Here is a 19,581-nt window from a genome sequence, read left to right as displayed (position 1 = left end):
GTCAATAATGAACAAAACTGTAGCTGCTGCAGTTCACCCAGACATGCACAAATTAGGTCAAGGCCGTGAATCAACGACATTCGTAATCATAATGATAAGATTTCAGTCGTGGGCTGTTCCTCAAAACTCAAGGTGAGAACAAGAAGAAGGAGGGAATCTACCGAGAGATCCGCCAACTTGGAGGGAAACATCAGTGAGATCAGGGGAAGAGCCGAGTATAAGACGGGCCTGTGTGGGAGGGCGGCTTGAGAGGAACCGGTGCTCATGAAAAACCACATCAGAGCACATCTGAGAAAGCACGAGAATGATCCTGCTCAGGTGTGGGAAGTATGATGGAGGTGTGCTTTTCCTCAGGCACAGGACATCTTCATTTGTTTTTTAGGATTAAAGGCTGGGTGAAGCACAACACGGGGAGATTCTCCGAGAAAAGCCGCTTCAGTCTGCTAAAGTACTGAAACTTTGGGTGAAAGTTCAGTTTTCTGCAGGACCGTAACCCCAAGCAAAGTGAATACTTATCTAAGCAGCATTTCTTGTTTACTTGTTGAAAGTGATGAATAATTAATTTTGGCTGAGAAAAAAGAAGAGACTTTGCGATCCAGCTTCTGGATGGAACAACATGTGTGGGTACTGTCTGTAATCCAAACAAATCTTTAATGGGTTGAAAACTTTCGCAAGCAGTCGTACGTTCACCCACATGTCTACCTGAGGAGTCCGACGTCTTCTCAGATGTAAAATCAACACGTTTCTCAAAATGCACCATCTGACAGTATGTGTGACAGATATTTTCCTTGGCTTTTGGAAAAATGAAAGCATCCACTAGTTGGACTGATTTAACTGATGTACAACCTGATTGAAACCTAAAGCTTTGGCCCTGAAATCAAAAGTTTTTACTGTGTCATCTAAACAGAAAGCAGAATCATGTGATATTATAGTGACAGTAAACACACCACCTGGGGATTTCCTGGCTCTTCCCAATCAGCTGTATGTGCTCCAGTGCAGGTTTAAATAAGCCTGGGGGGGTTTGCAGCCATGCCAGCAGCTCTTCGTGGCTCCACTCAGGTACACAGCTAAATGCTCACATCAGCACAGCCCACAAGCCCACAAGGACAATGCTAGCATGTTGACGTTTAGCTGAGGACAAGAGAGACATATTTGGACCCAACGATTGATAAATTGAGACATTTGAATAAAAACTATACACATTGCTGTATTTATTTTGATCTTGTTGTATTTTGGATTTAATGACACGTGTAGATGTTTTATATGCATGCAAAACGCCCAATTCTTTTGTACTTGGATACTTTGTTTCTGCCTTGTTTGACATCACATGAATCAGTTTGTGAGACTCTGTATTGCTCCCTCTGGGGCCCCTATGTTTCATATCTGTAGTAGTAAGAGTCCCTAAAACTTGCAGACACACTTAGGTAAAATTGGTGGAAATCCCCTTTCATTGATCGGAGGTTTGACTCTATTGTAAAACTGTGAAACATTACCTTCCCATTTCTGCAATTCAAGCTACGTCACATGAGAACAGGAGGGGTTTCTCAGAACAACATCCTGTGAGGTCAGGTCAGGGGTTCATGTACATTAGCTCACAGGTTTTTGACCAGGGTATCTGGGAACAACTGCTGTCATCCCTGCTACAATAAGACCAAAACGTGATGAAAGTGTGGAATTCATGCACTTCCATCTGTAACGTGACTACACAGCAGTAAGCAATATCCTGCCATTTCCAGTTCCAGTCAGTATTCACGTGACTCAGAGAGAAACCATGAATACAAACACGTCTCAGTGAGGGGCAGTTAAAGTTAAAACTACAGGTCTAGTTGCTTTTAAGAGAACGATAGGCGGAGTGAATGCTTGGCAGATGTTTTTAGGCCATATGTACGGATTTTCAGGTCACCATCTGCGCTCTGAGCTTTGGCAGTTCTTCCTCTCGCATTGTGATGTGGTGACTTGTGAAATCTAGTCTTTGTAGGCCAGATTTAAAAACTTCCTTTTGTGTTTCTCTCGACAGGAAGTATCTAAGTTGCAGGTGCGTTGTAGGATGTGATGACAGGGAAGAAGAGGGACTTTGCAGCTTCCACTTTGCAAACAACTTCCTGTCATTTTATGAGAAGGTTATTTATACGTCTTTGAAGTGACATGTAAAAACCTTCCTTCAAGATCCTCCAGACAGACACAAACAGTCATTTACACAATCCTCCGGCACCAGCAGCAGAACACGAAATTATTGACAAAAAACATTGTGAGGTTTTCATTTATTTAAAAAATATTTTAATGCACCATTAATAAAGGGTCCAACGCATTAATACAAGAGAAATATTGCAAATAATATTAAAATAATCATCAAATTAAAAGGAAAAACAATAAAAAATAAATGAATGGAAGGTATGTACATGTTTCCTCCTCATGGAGAGAGGAAAAGGAACGACATATTTACAGCTTGAAATCAGTGTGTTTCTACGAGAAACAAACACCTCTACAATATTTACATGTACTTCTTTGTTGATTTTTTTTTTCCTTTCATCTTTTTAACCTGTAGTAAAGAGGGCTGGTTTGTACTGAAAGGCTTTCACTGCAACAAAAAATATCTTACACATTTTCCTGTTGGGGAGGGAACAAAATAAAGAGTCTTCTGCTCGTAAAAAGTTCAAAATGAAGGTTAAACTTTGGACGGCCTGAGCCACATGAAACAGAGAACACACATGGGCCACATACGTCCTGCTGCGCAGAGCATCACAAGCCTGCGGAGGCTAATCGAAGTACCTTCCACTCATCTACACGGCAAACAGTTCACAAGCATGACAATCGTTTGCTTTAAGCCAATACATTTGTCAAAAAGGGGATGTTTTGTGCCGGATGAACGACTCCACGCGCAAATAAAATATGCAATTATGCATTCTGAAAAGGCCCACTAAACTGGGGAGGGGGGGACTTCACTAAACTAAAACTCTAAAGAGACCCGATCTAACCAAATAAATGTACCTTTTAAAAACATTTGTAGCACACAGACTAAGTTAAACACTGACCACATCATTTTTACTAGAACCAGCAGGAGTTTGGTTCTAACCTTTGCTTTCAACGGCTCAGGAAAGAAGAACTTGCTCCTCGCCAGCTGTTGAACCAGGAGTCTGACATTTGCAGGTTGGAACAAAACATAAGAATTCCATGAAAGGAACAACGAAACACAGGCGAACAAACAGAGAGAAAGAGAGACCCAAGCAAACAAAACACTCAACAAGTTCTCCTCACAAGACGTTTCGGTGACACAGCTTTAAACTGGGTGTAAAAGGAAAAGAAACGTGGGCCAATTCCCTGTTGTGTTGATCCCGCAGACGAAAATTCAGCAGCCACGTAAAAACAAAAACACACTTTTATCAACAACTTAACTGACGTATATTTTCAAAGCGGGTTAAAAACAAAGGACTTTACTCTCATCCAGACAGGGCGTTGTGGCAAATCGTGAGAGCAACACGCAGCAGAGACGGGAAATGAAAGGTTTATAGGGCTGGTGAATCACAAGCCACTAAGGACAGTGGGTGGATACACTGAAGCTCACTGTAAGGTGCTTACAGCTAATGCAACTAAATACCATTAATAACAGCAATAGTAATATTAATATATAATACTATGAAATGAAATAAAAAAAAAATGTACAGACTTGGAAATCTTGCATAACTGAAAACCAGATCGATTGAAGTGTGTCATCTTAAAAGTGCGCGCTTAACAAGCGCTTTTAAAAACCCTGAATTTGTCTGATATTACTGTGCGTCTATGTGCGGATCTTTGTCGGTGGGTGGGTGCAGGGAGGGAGGTGATCCAGGCGGTCGATTATGTGAGCTTTCTTCAAACGGATATTGGCATGGAAAGAGAAAGACCTTTTCTGCCTGGCTGCTGAACAAACTACCCAATAATACTGCCACAGAGTGAAACAACAAATGAAACAGAGTCCCCCCCCTCCCCCCCAACAGCTTCCCAATGCCAGGTAACACAAAGCCCTCACACACTGGCCTGTGAAACTGCCAGCTGAATGAAAAATGTGCATGAAAAGTGCAAGTGTGTGCGTTTCTGTTTCCTGGGTATTGTGAGGACGGCGGCGCAGCCATCCGGAGGAGTGGCGAGGGGCTTCAGATGGTGAACCAGGAGGGTGTCTGGGTCTGGCCGGCTGTGGGCGAGTGCCTAAGAGAAGCATGAGTTTTAGTTTAGTGTGCCCCGGCAGTTCTCTGTTCCACACAGGCAAGGAATCTTGTTCTCCTCGAGGGGGAATTTGTAGTCGTAGGTGATCTCTTCATTGACGGCGATGGGCTGCTTCGAGTAGATGACGATCTTCTTCTGGGACTCTATGGTGATAACCTTGGCGTAGCAGTTTGGCTGGAGGAACAAAACAAAGAGAAATTGATGAGTAATAGCCAAGGGAATAAATTCCCACACAAGTGGCTGTGTCATAGCCTGTTAGCGATACCCGTCATCTTAAACATGCCAGATATGAACAAGTCATGATAGATGGCGTTGACTCACAGTGCAGCAGTGGTTGATGAATCGCGCCAGGTTGCCACACTTGGTGGCATCTATGATCGTGTCGTGGTCCACTCTGAACAAGTAGCTGCTCCCGATGCCCTGCTGTGCGTACCGCTTCTCTCGATTGTCAGCCACCATCTGCACACGTGACACACAGACAGGTCATATTTTCACTGCTTTATTTTATAGTGCACTGATAATGGAACGATGGGACCCTTTCAGTACAACGCTTGCAGATTCATTGTGTATGTTTTACTAATTTTGTGGTTGTAAATGTGGAATGGCTGTGGTCTGACAGATGCAGACTGGAAGCAGTACCTGTCTGATGTTCTGACCCACGTACTCAATGACCATCTCATCGGCAGCAATGGGCTCCATGGCGAACAGGCCCCACTCGTGGATCCTGCTGCGCCCAAAACGAAGCTTCTTCTTGCGGAACTGCATAAGGACAGAAGAGACTCATTAATCGTGGTCTTGGTACACGCATACCTGGTACATATAAGTAGAATATATGTTGGTTTTTATGTGTTAATGTGTTATGTGTTTTTAGGTAGATTCTAATTCAATAAGATTTATTTGCTGAGCGTGTGCTCAACACAGAGTTAGCTCTGTGACATGTTTAGCTCTGATTAACATAAAGACAGGAAGCAGGAGAAGCCAGCTGACGAAATTTGCTGTGGACAAATATTTATTTTATCACAGCAGCTGGAGGATATAGAGGAGTTTGGGCAGCAAAGACGTGAATGTGTTATGAATAGTGGATGAATTGAAAATAGCCGCCAAAGGCCACAACCTGACAGCCTTTTATTACACATCTGTCATTGGTGCCAGGCTGTTCAGTATAGGAGTTAATGCTGAAATGTGACTTCATCTTGTTTGAGCAAAACACACTTCATCAAAACGGTCCTCTACAGAAAGGCCTGTATACAAAGAATAAGCAACTGTAACTTATGATAATGTGTTGAAAATGGTACAATATACATGTAACTGGTAATACCTTAAGCTGGTTGAGTTTGAGCAGGTCAGAGTCCATGACGGCGGTGGTGCCAATAACAGTGAGGAGGCGGCGCTGCTCGGACCGTCTCTCCGATAGCAGGCGGTTAGCTCCCTGCCAGGACACAGACAGGACAGACGCACAATCACAGGTTATCACATGGCCTTGAGCTGGAAGAGGCTGAACCAGAGAAACACTTTGACCTTGATGTGCAATAGCTGCGTTAGCTGGCCAAGGTTCATTTGGAAACCCAGTTGCTGAGAAGGCAGATAAGACAGCGGTCGGGTGGTGAGAGTAAAGATGAAGGCAATTTTCTCTTCTATTTCTACATGTGCTAAACTAAATCCAGGCACAAGCCGTTATTAATCACTGCTTACAGTTCATTTTTAAAGTATTACATGATATCAACAATTATTTCATTACTTTCCAAATTACCTTAACTCTTCATTCCTGTTTCGGTTTTAAGTCTTCCTATGTAAGTAAGATAGATAGATAGATACTTTATTGATCCCGAGGGAAATTCAAGAGAGCAAAGTGAAACCAGAGTCAAACTCCTTGACCAGCAAAGCTAATTCTGATTCTGATTACAAGCAGCTTTATTTGACTGATTTCCCCTTTAAAAAGTCTGCAAGGCATCAAAAACAACTCAAACTAGAAGAATGCACTCAGTAGATGTCGGCCAGATGTGTCTGGGGGCAAACTAAAGAAGCCTGGTCAGAAACATGATAAACACTGGCACTTGTTGTTGTTGTTTTTTGCTTGTGTGTGTTCATCTCAATAGCTGTGTTAGCTTTACGTGTGCCAAGTGCTGGAACATTAACGTGACTCACAGACAAGAAGGAACCAAGTTCTTGACGGTTAACCTGAGCAGCTGACTGACTTAAAAAAGACCAGGTGCTGCTTACCATCAACATCATCATCTGTAACCTTTCTGAAGTACACCACCTCTCTGTGTTTTGAAAACATTTCCACTGTATACACCTCCACAGACCACCAGGTAGGCCAAACCACTTCCTCGCCTACCTGGGACAAGTACAGAAGCTTCTCAGATCAGAGCTGACAGCTTAGAGCAGCTGGGCTGCTTTGCACAGGGCAAACAAAGATGCTGACTGATGTGGTGTCCAGTCACATCTTGTTTTGCACTGACGCGGTGATTGTGTATCTCTAAAAACACTCAACACTCAAATCATTAAATCCTGGGTAACAAAAAGTTCAAATTTTGTGTGCTTTGAGTCTAAGAAAAAAAAACTTCTTTTTCCTTCTGCTTTTCTCCATGGTGACAACAAGACACAGCAAAAAGCCAGAATGGAAAACACATCATGTGGAAATGAAAGCAAATCAGCAGCTGTTTGCGAATGATTTAAATTGTTCCTACGGTCCTTAACAACAGTCTGGTGGTGTGTGAATAAAAACTAACTCTGCATGTGACTGTCGACGGTTTGTGTTTGTCACACGGAGGCTGACCAAACAAACCTCGAGGTCGAACATTACAGAACAGAAATGAATAACTAAACACTGAAATTAGAAAAAAATGATGTGAACAGCAGTGATAAAAATAGCTAAAATTGGGAAGCTTACATGGATTAACAAATATGTGTGTGTGTGTGTGTGAGTGAGTGAGAGAAAGGGGAATGACACAGAGTGACCCTACATACACACCACACCCACACTGGATGCGTGTGTAGAAGTGGGTTTGGGGTTTTAAAAACATCACTTATTGTTGTTGGGCAACAGAAGGTTTTGGAATCTGGTGGATTCGGTGGGCAGAGACTCAAGATGTTTTTCTCTCCAGAGGCTTTACAGAACGGGAGTTGCTCATTTCTTTTTCTTTTGTAAATGAGTTCCAGTAGCAGGAAGGCTGATACTGTGGCACGGATGTTGCCAAACCCACCGTTTATGAAGCCCTTGGTAAAAGTTCAAATTACACCTGTGGTGAGGACAACGCTTTGTGGGCGAGCTCTCCAGAAAATAAAACCCAAAGTGTTTTTCGAATGGTTTTTAAGAGCACATCTGTCAGCCATCCGTCTCACCGAGCAGTTACACTCCTTTGTCAGTCTGTGCCAACTTCAAAACACAAGTGTCGCACATCAGTTGATTTTATATTTGCTTATTAAATTTTTGCAAACTCTATTGAATCCTCTAATAAAAACGGCTTTATGGAGCACCTTTTTAGCAGAGATGCAGTACTTCATAGAAACAACACACAATCTGAGGCATAATGAACGTTTAAAATGAAGGTAAATCAGAATATCAGCTTTTCTAAATACTTTTACTGTATATTTAAATCGCATTTAAGGGTTCATAAAGTTAATTAAAAATTACATTTCGGGAAGTTGCTGGTATGTGATTCAGGAATTTCTAGACTTGCCAACACAAGTGAGGATGTGATGTTTTGTGCTGTTTGGAGTTACTTGGAAAAGCCACATTTCCGATCAACACATCCATCATCATCCATCTCTACCCTCTGGAAATCCTCCCTTATGAGCTCAACCCTCAAAAATAACTGTGGACCCATTGTATTTACTTATGTATGTCACTGCCAATTAAATTCCTAAGGGGTATTATCAAGTGTCATATAAATCATTGTAATAACTGTATTCTGCAACTACTGGACCCCCTGAAGCCCCTGTACCAGCTGTGTACCGAGCCAGCGCAGAGCTGAACAATATCATTCTTTCCACCACATGGCCATCCAGGATCAAATCTGTTTTTCAACTTTGCCTAAATTTTCCAAAGAATCAAGACCACTTTTGTTCCACAGGAACTGCCAAACATTTGAATATCTTAAAAATCTGCATCTTCAGGTTTTTAACTCAGCATGTCATCTGCTAGTTTGCCAATGTTACAACAAATACCAAGAACCGACAAGACCTAAAGAGGCTAATATTTTTATAATTATGGGTGAAATCATTGGAATCACACAAAGTAACAACAATAAACACAAATACTGCTGAGACCACAGAGTCAAAGGGTGAAATTGGGAGCAGGCCTACCGAGCTGTCCACATTCTCCACCTCTCGTATGACCTGCTCGGGGAGGTCCAGGTCCAGGTAGACGTCCTTCTCCTTGCGGCTGATGGCGTAGTAGCCCTCACTCCTGGCACAACCGGTCACATGCTCACGAAGCTGGCTACCTGCGTTCTTCTTTTTACGCCGAGGGTTCGGCAAATTGGTTAGTACAGCTCAAAGGTCAAGGGCAACAGCAGGAGAGACGTGACACATTTTTTCATCACAAAAAAGAGGTCTGGACATTAGTGAGTAGGCTTAACTTCCATGGTTATCACACAGACAAATTTAATACACAAGGTAGTTACTGATAAGGATATTAGTGTGGTTGACCCAGTGAGTATCATTGAGCCAGTCAGAGTTGTGGTCGTCCTGTAGCAGCTTCTCGTAAGTCTTCTTCAGCAACATCAAGTCTTCGCCATCCAGACCGGAGTTCCAGATGTCATACAGGATGGTCATCTGTTCAAACTCACTGCGGTTCTCGAACTTGATGGCTGGTGGCTCAGGTGCTCGAACAGGTTTTGGCCAGCGCTGGGACGACGTCACCCCAGCCTCCTGCAGAAAGAGGCGCTCACTCTTCCTCACCTCCTCAACCATCTCGTCCTCTGTGTCTGAGCTGGACAGCTCCCCAGATTCAAGCTCTTCCACATCCACATCTTCCTCAGAGTCCTGCACAGAAGAAGAGGAACATCACGATCAAGAAAGCTGTGAATGGAAAAGCACTAAGGCTGTGTTCACGCATCCACTGCTGCCTCTCTGTTGCTGGTATGTTCAAACATAAAGTACTAAAAAGAACATATTTAGTCGCATGGACTTGGTGACAGCTGACATATTTATGTTAAGGCCCAAAGGTAAAAATAAATAGGTAAATAAAAGTAACATGTTTTAACAAATTTGTCAGAACATATGCATATGTCCAGGTTCATTACACTGTTATGAAATACAGCATATATTTCCATTTTAAACAAGCTTAACCACAGGTGTTCTACACAGGAAAGACAATAGATTTAATGATGTAGGCTATCAAATAACCAACTTACTGTTGCAGCTCGCGTTTGAACCATCATCTGATAACTGAGCCTGCCTGACTTAGTTCAGTAGATGAGACTGACTGATTGTGGGCTGTGCTGTACGTTTGTTTTAGAGTAATTCACTGGTGCAACAATGCTGAGAAACAAATCTTCTAAAGGTTTGTTTCCAGTTAGAGGCTTAATGCTCAGTTTGTCACACTGGGCCTGTGTGAGGAAAAACTGCACAAACACGGGACCATAAACAGGATGTTTATGCTGACGACAAAGCACTCAGTTGTCATCAGCTCGATAAACACCAGCAGAAGACGTTTATAAAACAAAGATGCAACATCGGTTCTGATTAATGTTATTGTAGAGAGAACCACATCTCTGCCACTCAGCCATCCAGAACTGCCCATTCATCACACAGACACAATACAATGCCTTTTTGTGCCAGGTTAAAAAACTGTTTTTTTACTTTTTCATTACATCTAAATATTTTGTAGTTCTGTAGTATGGTGGTATTCTCATTGACTGAGTGCGAAAATATCATTGTGTGTGGCTGGGACATTTTGCGGAAGTCAGTCATTTCTGTCTGGGGAAAAAACAAATCTGATTGCCAACATGAGCAGTTCACATGCTACCGTAGTAGAAACTAAAACTGGACCAACAGATGAGTCATGTTACATTTGTGTCAGTATCTGTTGTTACCTGTGACACATCATCTACGATCAACACATCCACAAACATTGACAGGAACAAACCACAAGTCCCACGCACCTCTAGTTTCCGCTTCCTCTGCTTCTTGCCCGGTATCTCCTTTTGTTTTTTCGTGTGATGAACTTCAAGGTTTTCTTTGTCTTTTCTTCTCCTCTTTTTGCTCTTGTCCTTTTCAAGTTCGAAACTCTTGCCGACCATGATTTTCTTTGATGATGGAGGTAGAGCTGCAGCCTGGCCCACATCCTCAGACTCACAAAGCACTCCCACTGCAGAGAAGTACTCTCCTGTATCTCCCCTGGATGGTAGTGCCTCTCCAATGACCTCCTCTGGTGCTTCAAGCACCCCAGAAATAGTGTTGAGGTCTGCTGGGAGCAAGACAGAGGAGTCTTTGGAGGAAGTCCTTTTGGCACTGGGTGGTGCTGTGAGAACGGGAGGTTTGCAGTAGTTGTGCTCCATGAAGACAACTACACCCTCTGGGCTCATAACCAAGGCCAGTGTCTCTGGGGAGAAGAGACCCCCTTCCATCTTCTGCTCTTCTGCCTCATCAGATGTCTCCGTTTCCTCTGAGTCCCCAGCGTCACCAGGGTCCATTTTCAAGGCTACGTCAGCCAACACAGACAGATCAGTGGTCGAAGCTGAGGCCAGCTGCAGGAGGCTCGATGCCCCCAACTGTTCCCTAAGTCTCAGCCTCTGCTCACTTTCTTCCTCATCTTCATCCTCTCTGAACGAGGAAGAAGCAGATAAGCTGGCTGTCCGAGGCCTGCCTCTGGACCGTTTGTTGGCAGGAGGTGGAGGAGGAGCCTCCTCGAACGCCATCCTGCACATAGAGGCGTGGTCCAGTGGCAGGTTCTGCACAGTGCGGCACACCATAACGGGAGATTTGGGGGAGTCTTTGCCTGCACCCCTTTTTCCAGGGGCTTTGACAGGAGTGGTCTGAGGAGAAACAGGTGGTCCCTTTTTGGACTCATCAGAATCTGGGATTCGTCCAGGCGGGGGCACAATGAGGGCATTGCCTTCACCCGGTTTGGAGGCAAAGGGGAGCAGCTGGATGCCCTGAGTGGGACGAGCTGAGGGACTCGGGGCAGCAGTGACAAGGGAATCTGCAGGCCTGCCAGGGGAGAGGAGGAAAGATTCACCCACCGCCTGTGAGGGAGATGGAGATAACGGTGCAGTCGGCAGCTGCATTTTGCTGTCGTTCTCGCCTGTGGAGAACGAGACAGTCTTCCTGCGTTTCTTCAGAGGAGGCACAAGAACAACAGGGGACGAAGGGCGTGGGTATGGGGGTGATGGAGGACGCTTAGCAGGTGCAGCTGTTGAATCTGCCTTGCGGTCCTTGGCTTCACCTAAAAAAAAAAACAACAGTTTTTAAAGACTGATCCATTTAACATAGCTTTTCCAAAGACTGCGCCACTTTTTGAGTTGTAAAGAAGCTGTAGCAACAGTCCAAAGACAGAAATTAAGTCAGGACCTTCCTTTAATGAATAACCTTCATGTTTAATCAAGCTGCTGAAGACTTCTGACTGACCTGTTTTGATCTCTGCCTTAAGAACAGCAGCTGCGTTATTCTCCCTGCAATACAACAGAAGAACAAATCCAAACCATTAATAATGACATGAAGAAAAAAGTACAATGGATTATCGAATACCGACAAAAATATATCTTATTTTAATAGCACTCAAAGATAACATGGATTAAACACAGAATTTCAAACTTCATACCTGTCATCCTCTTTCTCAGTTGTGCTGTCCATGGTTGACTCATCCATGCTGTCCAGCCCGTCGCTCTCAGCTCTCTCTCCTTCCTCTTCATCCTCATTTTCAGAGGACGATGAGGATGAAGACGCTGAAGAGGAAGAGCCTTCAGAGGACGAGGAGAGGCTCTCATCATCACTATCAGCACTGAGGGCATCATCTGTTTCAAAATCAAACAAACAAAAACAAAAAACAGTATCATTACTGTCTGAACTGAAAGAAAACAGATGAAGATAGAGAAATAAGATAACAGGTTGTGATTTACCATCAGACTCCTTTTCACTTTCCTCTTCTTCATCCTCCTAGAAATAAAAGGTAGTAGTAGTTACAATATTGAAAAAAATCACAGTGAAATGCTGCCATCTAGCGGTCAGTAAGAGAAAGAACAGGATCCTTAGCAAACTTGACAACACAAAGCAAATCAAAAATCCAGTCACTTACATTCCAAATTAATCAAGAATTCAAAGTTACCACATAGAAAGCTCAGCCTTAGAGGAATTCATTTCATTTTAAAAATATGTTTTCAAAGGACTCGTTTATATACCTAACTTGTATGTGTTCTTCTTCCTGAGGTTATGCAGTATTTTGTTGTTTGCTTTAAAAGAAAAAAGCTACACACCTTTTCAGATGAGGAGCCATCAGACGTTTCCTCGCCTTCGCTGCCGAGCTCCCAAGGTTTACGACTTCTTGGCTTCTTTTTCCTCCTCTTATTGTCCCTTTCTGCTCCGTGCCGATCTGCCTCTGGCATTCTCCCCTCAGCAGCTGGAAATAAGACAAGGGTTTAAGAGTGATATGCAGCAGGCCTACTAATCCAACCCTCTTAGAATTTCCAACGTCAGCTCAGCAAACCTTCATCATCCTCGTCCGGTGGGGTCGAGGGCCGTGGCATTTTCATGTCTCCCTCTTCAAGCTCCTGAGGTTCTTTCCTCTTCACCTGAACAACAACACAATGTTTTATAATAAATGATTGCATCTGAGCCCAGGGACGGACTTAAACAGGTATAACAAGTACCATAAGATTATGTCACAAAATCTGACACAATACCAAACACTACAGCAATTTTTGGGCTATGAGCTGCTGAATATGGAGATATAGTCAAGATCTGCCACAGTGTGGTGCTTTTACCTTGAAGGAAGGCAGTCGTAATGCTCCTCGGAGAGAAAATCCCTCCATGCCACCACTCTTTGCCCAATCCACAAGAGACATGAGAGGTTCCCGAGGACGGCTGACCTTTTCCTCTTTTTTCTCATCATCCCGTAAGGCAGACACCCCCCTAACCATTGTCTGGAAAGGCTAGAGGAGGAAAACGGAAAATGGGAGAAAGTTGAAGAAGTTTGGTTTTCATCAAGAGATGTTGATGGTAGTTTTTAAATTGAACACATAATCAGCTTTAAGCAAAGAACATTTTTAATAGCTTTAGTCAACAATTAAATGAAATAAACCCTCAAAAAGACCGGACACAGTCTTCGTTACGTTCACACAAACACCAAAGTTAAAAACTAAGACAGTGCCAGCGTTGTTGTTGTGATGAGTCTTCCTTACCTTGGCTTTGGTCTCCTTTCTCTCCCACCACTCGTCAAAAGTCGCAAAGGCAACATTCTCCACCATTTTGCGGTTCAGGTCCCTCTGCATGATGTTCTTCATTTCCTGTATCAGAGTGGCCAGGACCATCTGCACTGTGGCTTCATGCGGATTCTCTCCTAGCATGGGCATCTCCTCCCCTGGAGTCCTGTACTCGTCTCCATCCCCGGGCAGCATGGTGCCATAGCCAGGTGGGGGCATGTACGAGGGGTAGTGGGGTGGTATGACGTGTGGCGGCCAGCCAGAATGAGGAGGTGGGAGGCCGTGGTGTGGAGGAGGTGGTATTTGAGTGCTGTGGGGGTCGGGGTAGGGGTAGGGCAGGTGGGGAGGCATGTAGCGGTGGTCCTGGTCATAATGAGAGCCCGCCCCACTCCCCTCTTGGTCCATGTAGGGGTGGTGTGAGTGGGGTGGTGGCAGAGAGTGAAGATGGTAGGAGGTGTAGTCTGCAGTAGCTGCCTCACCAGGGCCTGGGGTGCCGTTGGATGACGACATGCGCAGCTGGTGTAGGCGACTCAGCATGTGGGTCTGCATTTGGAAGGACATCGGAGCTCCACCACTATACTGGTTCATCAACTCCATGGAGGTGGCATAGTCATACATATGGTGGGGCATGGGAGGAGGATACTCAGGGTGCAGCTCCATGTGGGGCAGGGGAGGGATCCCCGGGGGAGGTGGGGGCTGGAGGGAGTAACCAGGGGGAGGTGGAGGAGGCAAATGTGGAGGGTAGGAAGGTATGGGAGGGTGCATGGAAGAGCCAAAGTGCTGTGCAGAGTCAGAAATGGGTGGGGGTGAAGATGAAGGGTCTGTGGCTTGGGAAGGCACGGCAGCCTGGGATGAAGAGGGTGAGGAACCAGAGGTGACGGAGGACTGGTGGGTGGTCACCGTTGTTATGGTCGCCTCCTCCTCCTCCTCATCCGAAATCTCCATATCTTCCCCAGAGGAATGAGGAGAGGACTGAAAAAAAGGGAAAGAGTTGTGCTGAAAATCAAATTAACTAAACAAATTAACTACAAATACAAATGACACATTAAAATTATAATTAATAAAAACCAAAACAAACATGTTTATTTTAGGTTGCTTTGACCTAAACAATAAGCTGCCCACTCAATCCAATGTTACAGTCTCACTGTGAAAAAAACAAAGAACCACGCAACTTGTATTTATCAGAGCAAAATGCAGTTGAGACAACAGTGTGAACCTTAAAGTTTGATTATGTTCTCCTGATCTTACCTGATTCTGTCCATTGTAAGGTGGTGTGTGTGCTCCCGTCCTGGCTTGAGCATCAGTAGAGCCAGCCTGTGGAGATTCCTCCTGCAAAGCTCCAGTCCCAGTGAGGCCAGTCTGGGGCTGAGGTTCCTCTAGGGGCAGGATGTTGGAAGAGTGGGTGGAAGAGGAAGGCGTGGCTGCTGTAAGTACAGTAGGACTCTTTCTTGCTTCTCCACCCTTTCCCCGCTTCCTTCCTCTGTGGCCATCTCTGTCTCTGTCCCCTTTTTTCCTGTGGTCCTTCTCCCCGTTGTCTCCCAACTGATTACCACTTGTGTGCTCCCCTGTTACATCACCTGACCCACCTCTTCGCTCTGCTCCATCCCCACGTATGCCCCTCTGCTTCTCCTCTTTCCTATCTTCCTCATCCTCTTCATCAGAGGCAAGGAAAGAAAACTTAGCCTTTTGTTCCTTGAGGAGCATTTCAATACGAGAGTCGAGGCTGCTGCTGTGGTAAACGAATGGTAAACTCTCATTGGTGGAATCTGGCTCTGGGGAGGAAGAGTCACGCTGAGGGGGCGGTGGAGAAGTGGAGGAGGGGGGAAGATGGTGTGGGAGGGAGGTAGAGGAAGGGGAGGTAGAGGAGGATGCAGTGGAGGGGTGGGGTGGGGAGGAAGGTGGGGGTGTCTTTGGCGGTGCGGGTGGGGTGCTGGGACGGCGTTTGGGTTTTGTCCACTGCTCTTCGCGAGCTGGACTATCCTGGTTGAAGTCCAGTGTCTCAGCTACAGCTGCTGCAATGACTGACGCTGGTGGGAGGGGAGGTGGCGGAGGGGGAGGTGGAGGCAGAGCACTGTGATAACCAGCGTGGTAGTCTTTGTCAGCACCTGCCGAAGGCAGAGAACCTCTCTCTGCCAGGCTTGTGCCCCCTAGACGGGTGGAAACGTCCACTCCCTGAGGAGGGGCTGGGGCAGGTTCTTTGGAGGATGAATATGCAGAGTAAGATGAGGGGGGAGGAGACATGCTATTAGAGGAAGAGCGGTAAGAGTTGGAATTGTATCTGGGGTCAGAGCTGTTAGAGTAGTCACTGTCTCTGTCTCTATCTCTGTCCCTTTCTCTGTCTCTATCCCGGTCTCTGTCTCGATCCCTGTCCCGATCCCTGTCCCTGTCATGGCTGCTCCTTCTGCGGCTGCTGCTGTGGTGGTTGTGAGAATGGTGGTGGTTACGGTGTCTCTGGTGGCCGTGGTCACCTGATCGGGAGCCCAGGCTGTCTCGCCGGTACCCCCTGTCGTCCCTGCGATCTGAGTGGTGATGGGAGTGATGGGAATGGTACTTTGAGGAAGAGTTTGTGTCTTGCTGGTGGTGGTAAGATGACCTTCTGGAGCCAATCCCCCCTGCCCCATAGCGGCCCCCTAAGTCTCTATCACGGTCCCGGTCCCTGTCTGACATTATAGGCTGATCATATTGGGTGGCGAGAGGTGGTGGAGGCATTGAGGAGTGGTGTGCAATGTGTAGCCCAGGTCCTCCAACACCGGGATATGGGGGATAGCACGGCGGCTCGTTGGGACGATATGATGTAGCTGGGGGGTACATGGGGCGACCTCGATGATACACTGAAGGCTCCTGTGCATCCTCAGGGTAGCGAGACACTTTGTATCCTCCGACAGTAGACGACACTGCGGAAGATGAGGAGGAGGAAGGTAGCATGTCCTGGGGAGGGTACCCACTGCCCAAAGTACCAGTGTTGTAGCCAGTATGTCTGCAAGACACAAATGACGTGGATTTTGAATGGTTCAAATGTACAGTCCATGCAACATAACCTTATGCAAAGAACCCTGCAGCAATCTTGCCTGCTGTGTGAGCTGAGATTGATTTTATTTGAATGCAACCAAAGGATACACGATTTGTGAAATGATTTCTTGAGGTCTCATTAGCTATGATCTGATAATGTACAGACAGAGACGTCGAGGTTCGCAGCTTAGACTGAGGAGGCCTGAATCTGCAGCAAAGCTATGGCAAAAAATTTCACTATCAACTCTATGTGCATCAGCATCAACAACTAACCTGCCACTGGTGTATCCAGAGTCTTGTGAGAAAGGAGTTCCAGATCTGGAGCTGTAGGGTGTTCCCCCACCTCCCTGAGATGAGACAGACGAGCCTGCCATGGAAGAGGTGGGCGTGTCCAAGCGTTGATCACTGTACCCAGTATCTGCAGAGCAAGGGGTGATGTTTCCTGACGTGAGGGCCTGGACCCCTGCTGCCAAAACCGCAAGTTCACTGGAGAGCCTCCGCCTGATTTCTGATGACTGTGCAGCAAGATGTTATTCATTAGAATTTAGAAATTAAACAAGCATCTGCTATTCAGTTTGTAATCAATACATATCAGCCATATATGATTTTTAAATAACTGAAGTGACAATTGTGCTGTGACAAACCGTGTCAGGCTGTGGCTGTGTTGGGGCCTGAGGCTGGACCCTGTCTGTCAAAGCCTTGCCCCCCAGGGGCACCGTCTGAGGAGTGTAGGACCCGTTTACTATCAGGTCATAATACTTCTGCCTCTGCTGGCCTGAGTAAAAAACAAATGCCACAGGAAAATAAATACGTGCTGTTAAATGAGTTCATCATAAATAGTGTCTATTTATAATGAGCCAGATAATGTATGTAACACAGTTTACAACCAGGTACTTTAAAGACAGATTAGGTGTTTTTGCTTACCTTTTATATCCAGCTGAGCATGTATGATGTTACCCATGACAGAAGTATTGTGCAGATGCTTGACTGTGTCCTTGGCTCCTCTGGTGCTGGTGAACAACACCCTGGCCAGGCCCAAGTGTTTCCTGGTCTTGGGGTGAAACAGGATTTCCATCTCCTCCACCTCACCAAACTTGGCACACATTTCTGCCAAGAAGGGCTCCTTGATGTTGTCATTGAGTCTAGCAAAGGTCACCTCCTTGAGGGGTATGGGACCCACATAGAATTCATCAAGCTGCAAAGGAAATCAGGGAAAAAACTTATCATTCCAAATAGACGAAGCTGCGGTGTTGTATGAAAATAATGTTGACCATTTATTCTCACCTTAAACTTCGGCACTGGCAGGGACAGTTCTGTATACCTGGACCATAGTCTCCGAGGTCTAGGGTCCCGCAATTCACCCACGGGAGGAAATCCAGAGTCCTGAAAAAAATAATACAGCTGGCAGCTCAGAGATGCAATTTTAGACACACACAAACACTGTAGAAATAAAAATCTACTCACTGGCACACTGAAATGCACTCCATCATATCTGTAGATTTTCTGTGAGACCCGCCGAATGATTGGGTCCTGGACAAGTTTGTAGCTCTTCCACTGCAAACTAACAGCTTTTTGTGTTTCTGCCCCTCCGTCTGGATCCATCCTACAACTGAGTGTCAAAGGGAAACCACCATTTCAGACTGTGCAGTAGCTTCTGTTCGGTAGCAAAAGCTTGGCAGAATCATCACAGTGAAGAGCGAATCATGAACAATTAAGCTGTGAATATACAGCTATACTGGTATGAAATGCTGCAGTAATTACAGTCAAAGTAAGTTAAATTTGGCCGCTGGTAGTCGGTATACTATGTGGTAAAGTAACATAACGATGAGCTGCGTCACAGCAGTTAGCTTTTAGGACTACTGTCTGATAACAGATATTTTTAAGGCTGAGGAAAAAATAAACTGAACGGCGTAATAACCGGGACGTTTTAAGCACCGACAAAGATGCTGCGTGCTGTCAAAACAATGACCAACGTTACGTCACTGGCCAGTTAGTTCGGTTAGCAACCTGCTAGCTGCACCAACAAAACGTAAAGAAACTGTGCTTTCCAACGTCAAGACAAAGTTCACGCTAACCGAATGTTAACTGGGGCCCCGGACTTCTCTGCAGAAACAACATAATCGGCACTTCTTGCGCTAACGTTAGATAACGTCAACCGACGTTAAATTACTTATGCCTTATCGCTTTAGCTAAGGCAAGTTAACGCCGCCGTTGGCTAATGCTAACTAGCAAGAGCATCAAATTGGGAGACAAACTCTGATCTTACTGACCCTCCGCCCATATCGACAACAATTTATCATTGACATTCATGTTATGCACCCCTCTTTAAGGTTCTACTGGCTTGTTTTGCCATTAGTTCGTTTAAATTCAGACCAAACCTCTTTCAAGATCTACTGCCCGCTCATCCGAAAGTAGCAACCCGCCGCTACAGTGTAGGCAGCTACAGCCAGGCCCGGGAGACGAACAAGAAAAACACTGAGTCCCTAACAGAAAAGGGACATCTCCGACCCTGCGCTTAGTCGAAACTGACGAGCTAAAACGATGTCGCTATCATTCCGGTAGTTATTCAAGACAACAACACGCCTCTCCGAGCGGAGAAGCCGCTGTTTTCGCTTTAAAATCCCGATATTGTTGAGAGAGCCGCCATCGCGTAACCAACCTGAAAACCTCGCCTGTTCTCCATCAGTGTATGCGAATGCAGCCTGCACTTTCTGAGCGACACTTTCTTCAAAATCAGTTGCTGAAAATCAAAAACGTAACACTACTTAGACACGCAATACTTAAAATATAATAAAATGAAAATATTTAAACAGAATAAAGCACTCGATTTTCTTAAATGTCAATTATTTTAGAGTTGAAAAATAAAGTTTGAATGTGCTCTTACAAACCCAAGTCCAGGTCAGTCACCTTGCGCCGCCTAAAGACCAATCAGCGACACCACAGCTAACCCGGGTTCATAATGCATTCGCTGACGTTGCCAGCGTTGGACAGTTTTAATACTACATAT

At 45.2% G+C, this 19,581-nt stretch overlaps 1 protein-coding gene across 2 annotated transcripts; it reads right to left on the bottom strand.

The window, feature by feature from the left end:
- Window positions 1-2,260: 2,260 nt before the first annotated feature.
- On the bottom strand, window positions 2,261-19,386 carry setd1a (SET domain containing 1A, histone lysine methyltransferase). Of its 2 annotated transcripts, none has more exons than XM_046414842.1 (21): window positions 19,234-19,386; window positions 18,039-18,183; window positions 17,859-17,957; window positions 17,499-17,769; window positions 17,219-17,349; window positions 16,848-17,089; window positions 14,814-16,542; window positions 13,545-14,537; window positions 13,128-13,295; window positions 12,851-12,935; window positions 12,621-12,763; window positions 12,267-12,303; window positions 11,969-12,161; window positions 11,776-11,819; window positions 10,311-11,593; window positions 8,841-9,189; window positions 8,509-8,690; window positions 5,519-5,629; window positions 4,840-4,959; window positions 4,522-4,659; window positions 2,261-4,374 (listed from the first exon to the last, which is right to left on the bottom strand). In XM_046414842.1, the coding sequence occupies exons 2-21, from the start codon at window positions 18,174-18,176 to the stop codon at window positions 4,201-4,203; spliced, it is 6,630 nt and encodes a 2,209-aa protein (XP_046270798.1). In that variant the 5' UTR covers window positions 18,177-18,183; window positions 19,234-19,386; the 3' UTR covers window positions 2,261-4,200. The 2 variants fall into 2 exon arrangements, with proteins under 2 accessions (XP_046270798.1, XP_046270799.1); XM_046414843.1 differs by lacking the exon at window positions 19,234-19,386 and adding an exon at window positions 18,953-19,227.
- Window positions 19,387-19,581: the final 195 nt, after the last annotated feature.

Source organism: Scatophagus argus, chromosome 16, assembly GCF_020382885.2.
Source record: "Scatophagus argus isolate fScaArg1 chromosome 16, fScaArg1.pri, whole genome shotgun sequence".
NCBI classification, from domain to species: Eukaryota; Metazoa; Chordata; class Actinopteri; family Scatophagidae; genus Scatophagus; species Scatophagus argus.
This window is presented reverse-complemented; position numbering and strand designations above follow the sequence as displayed.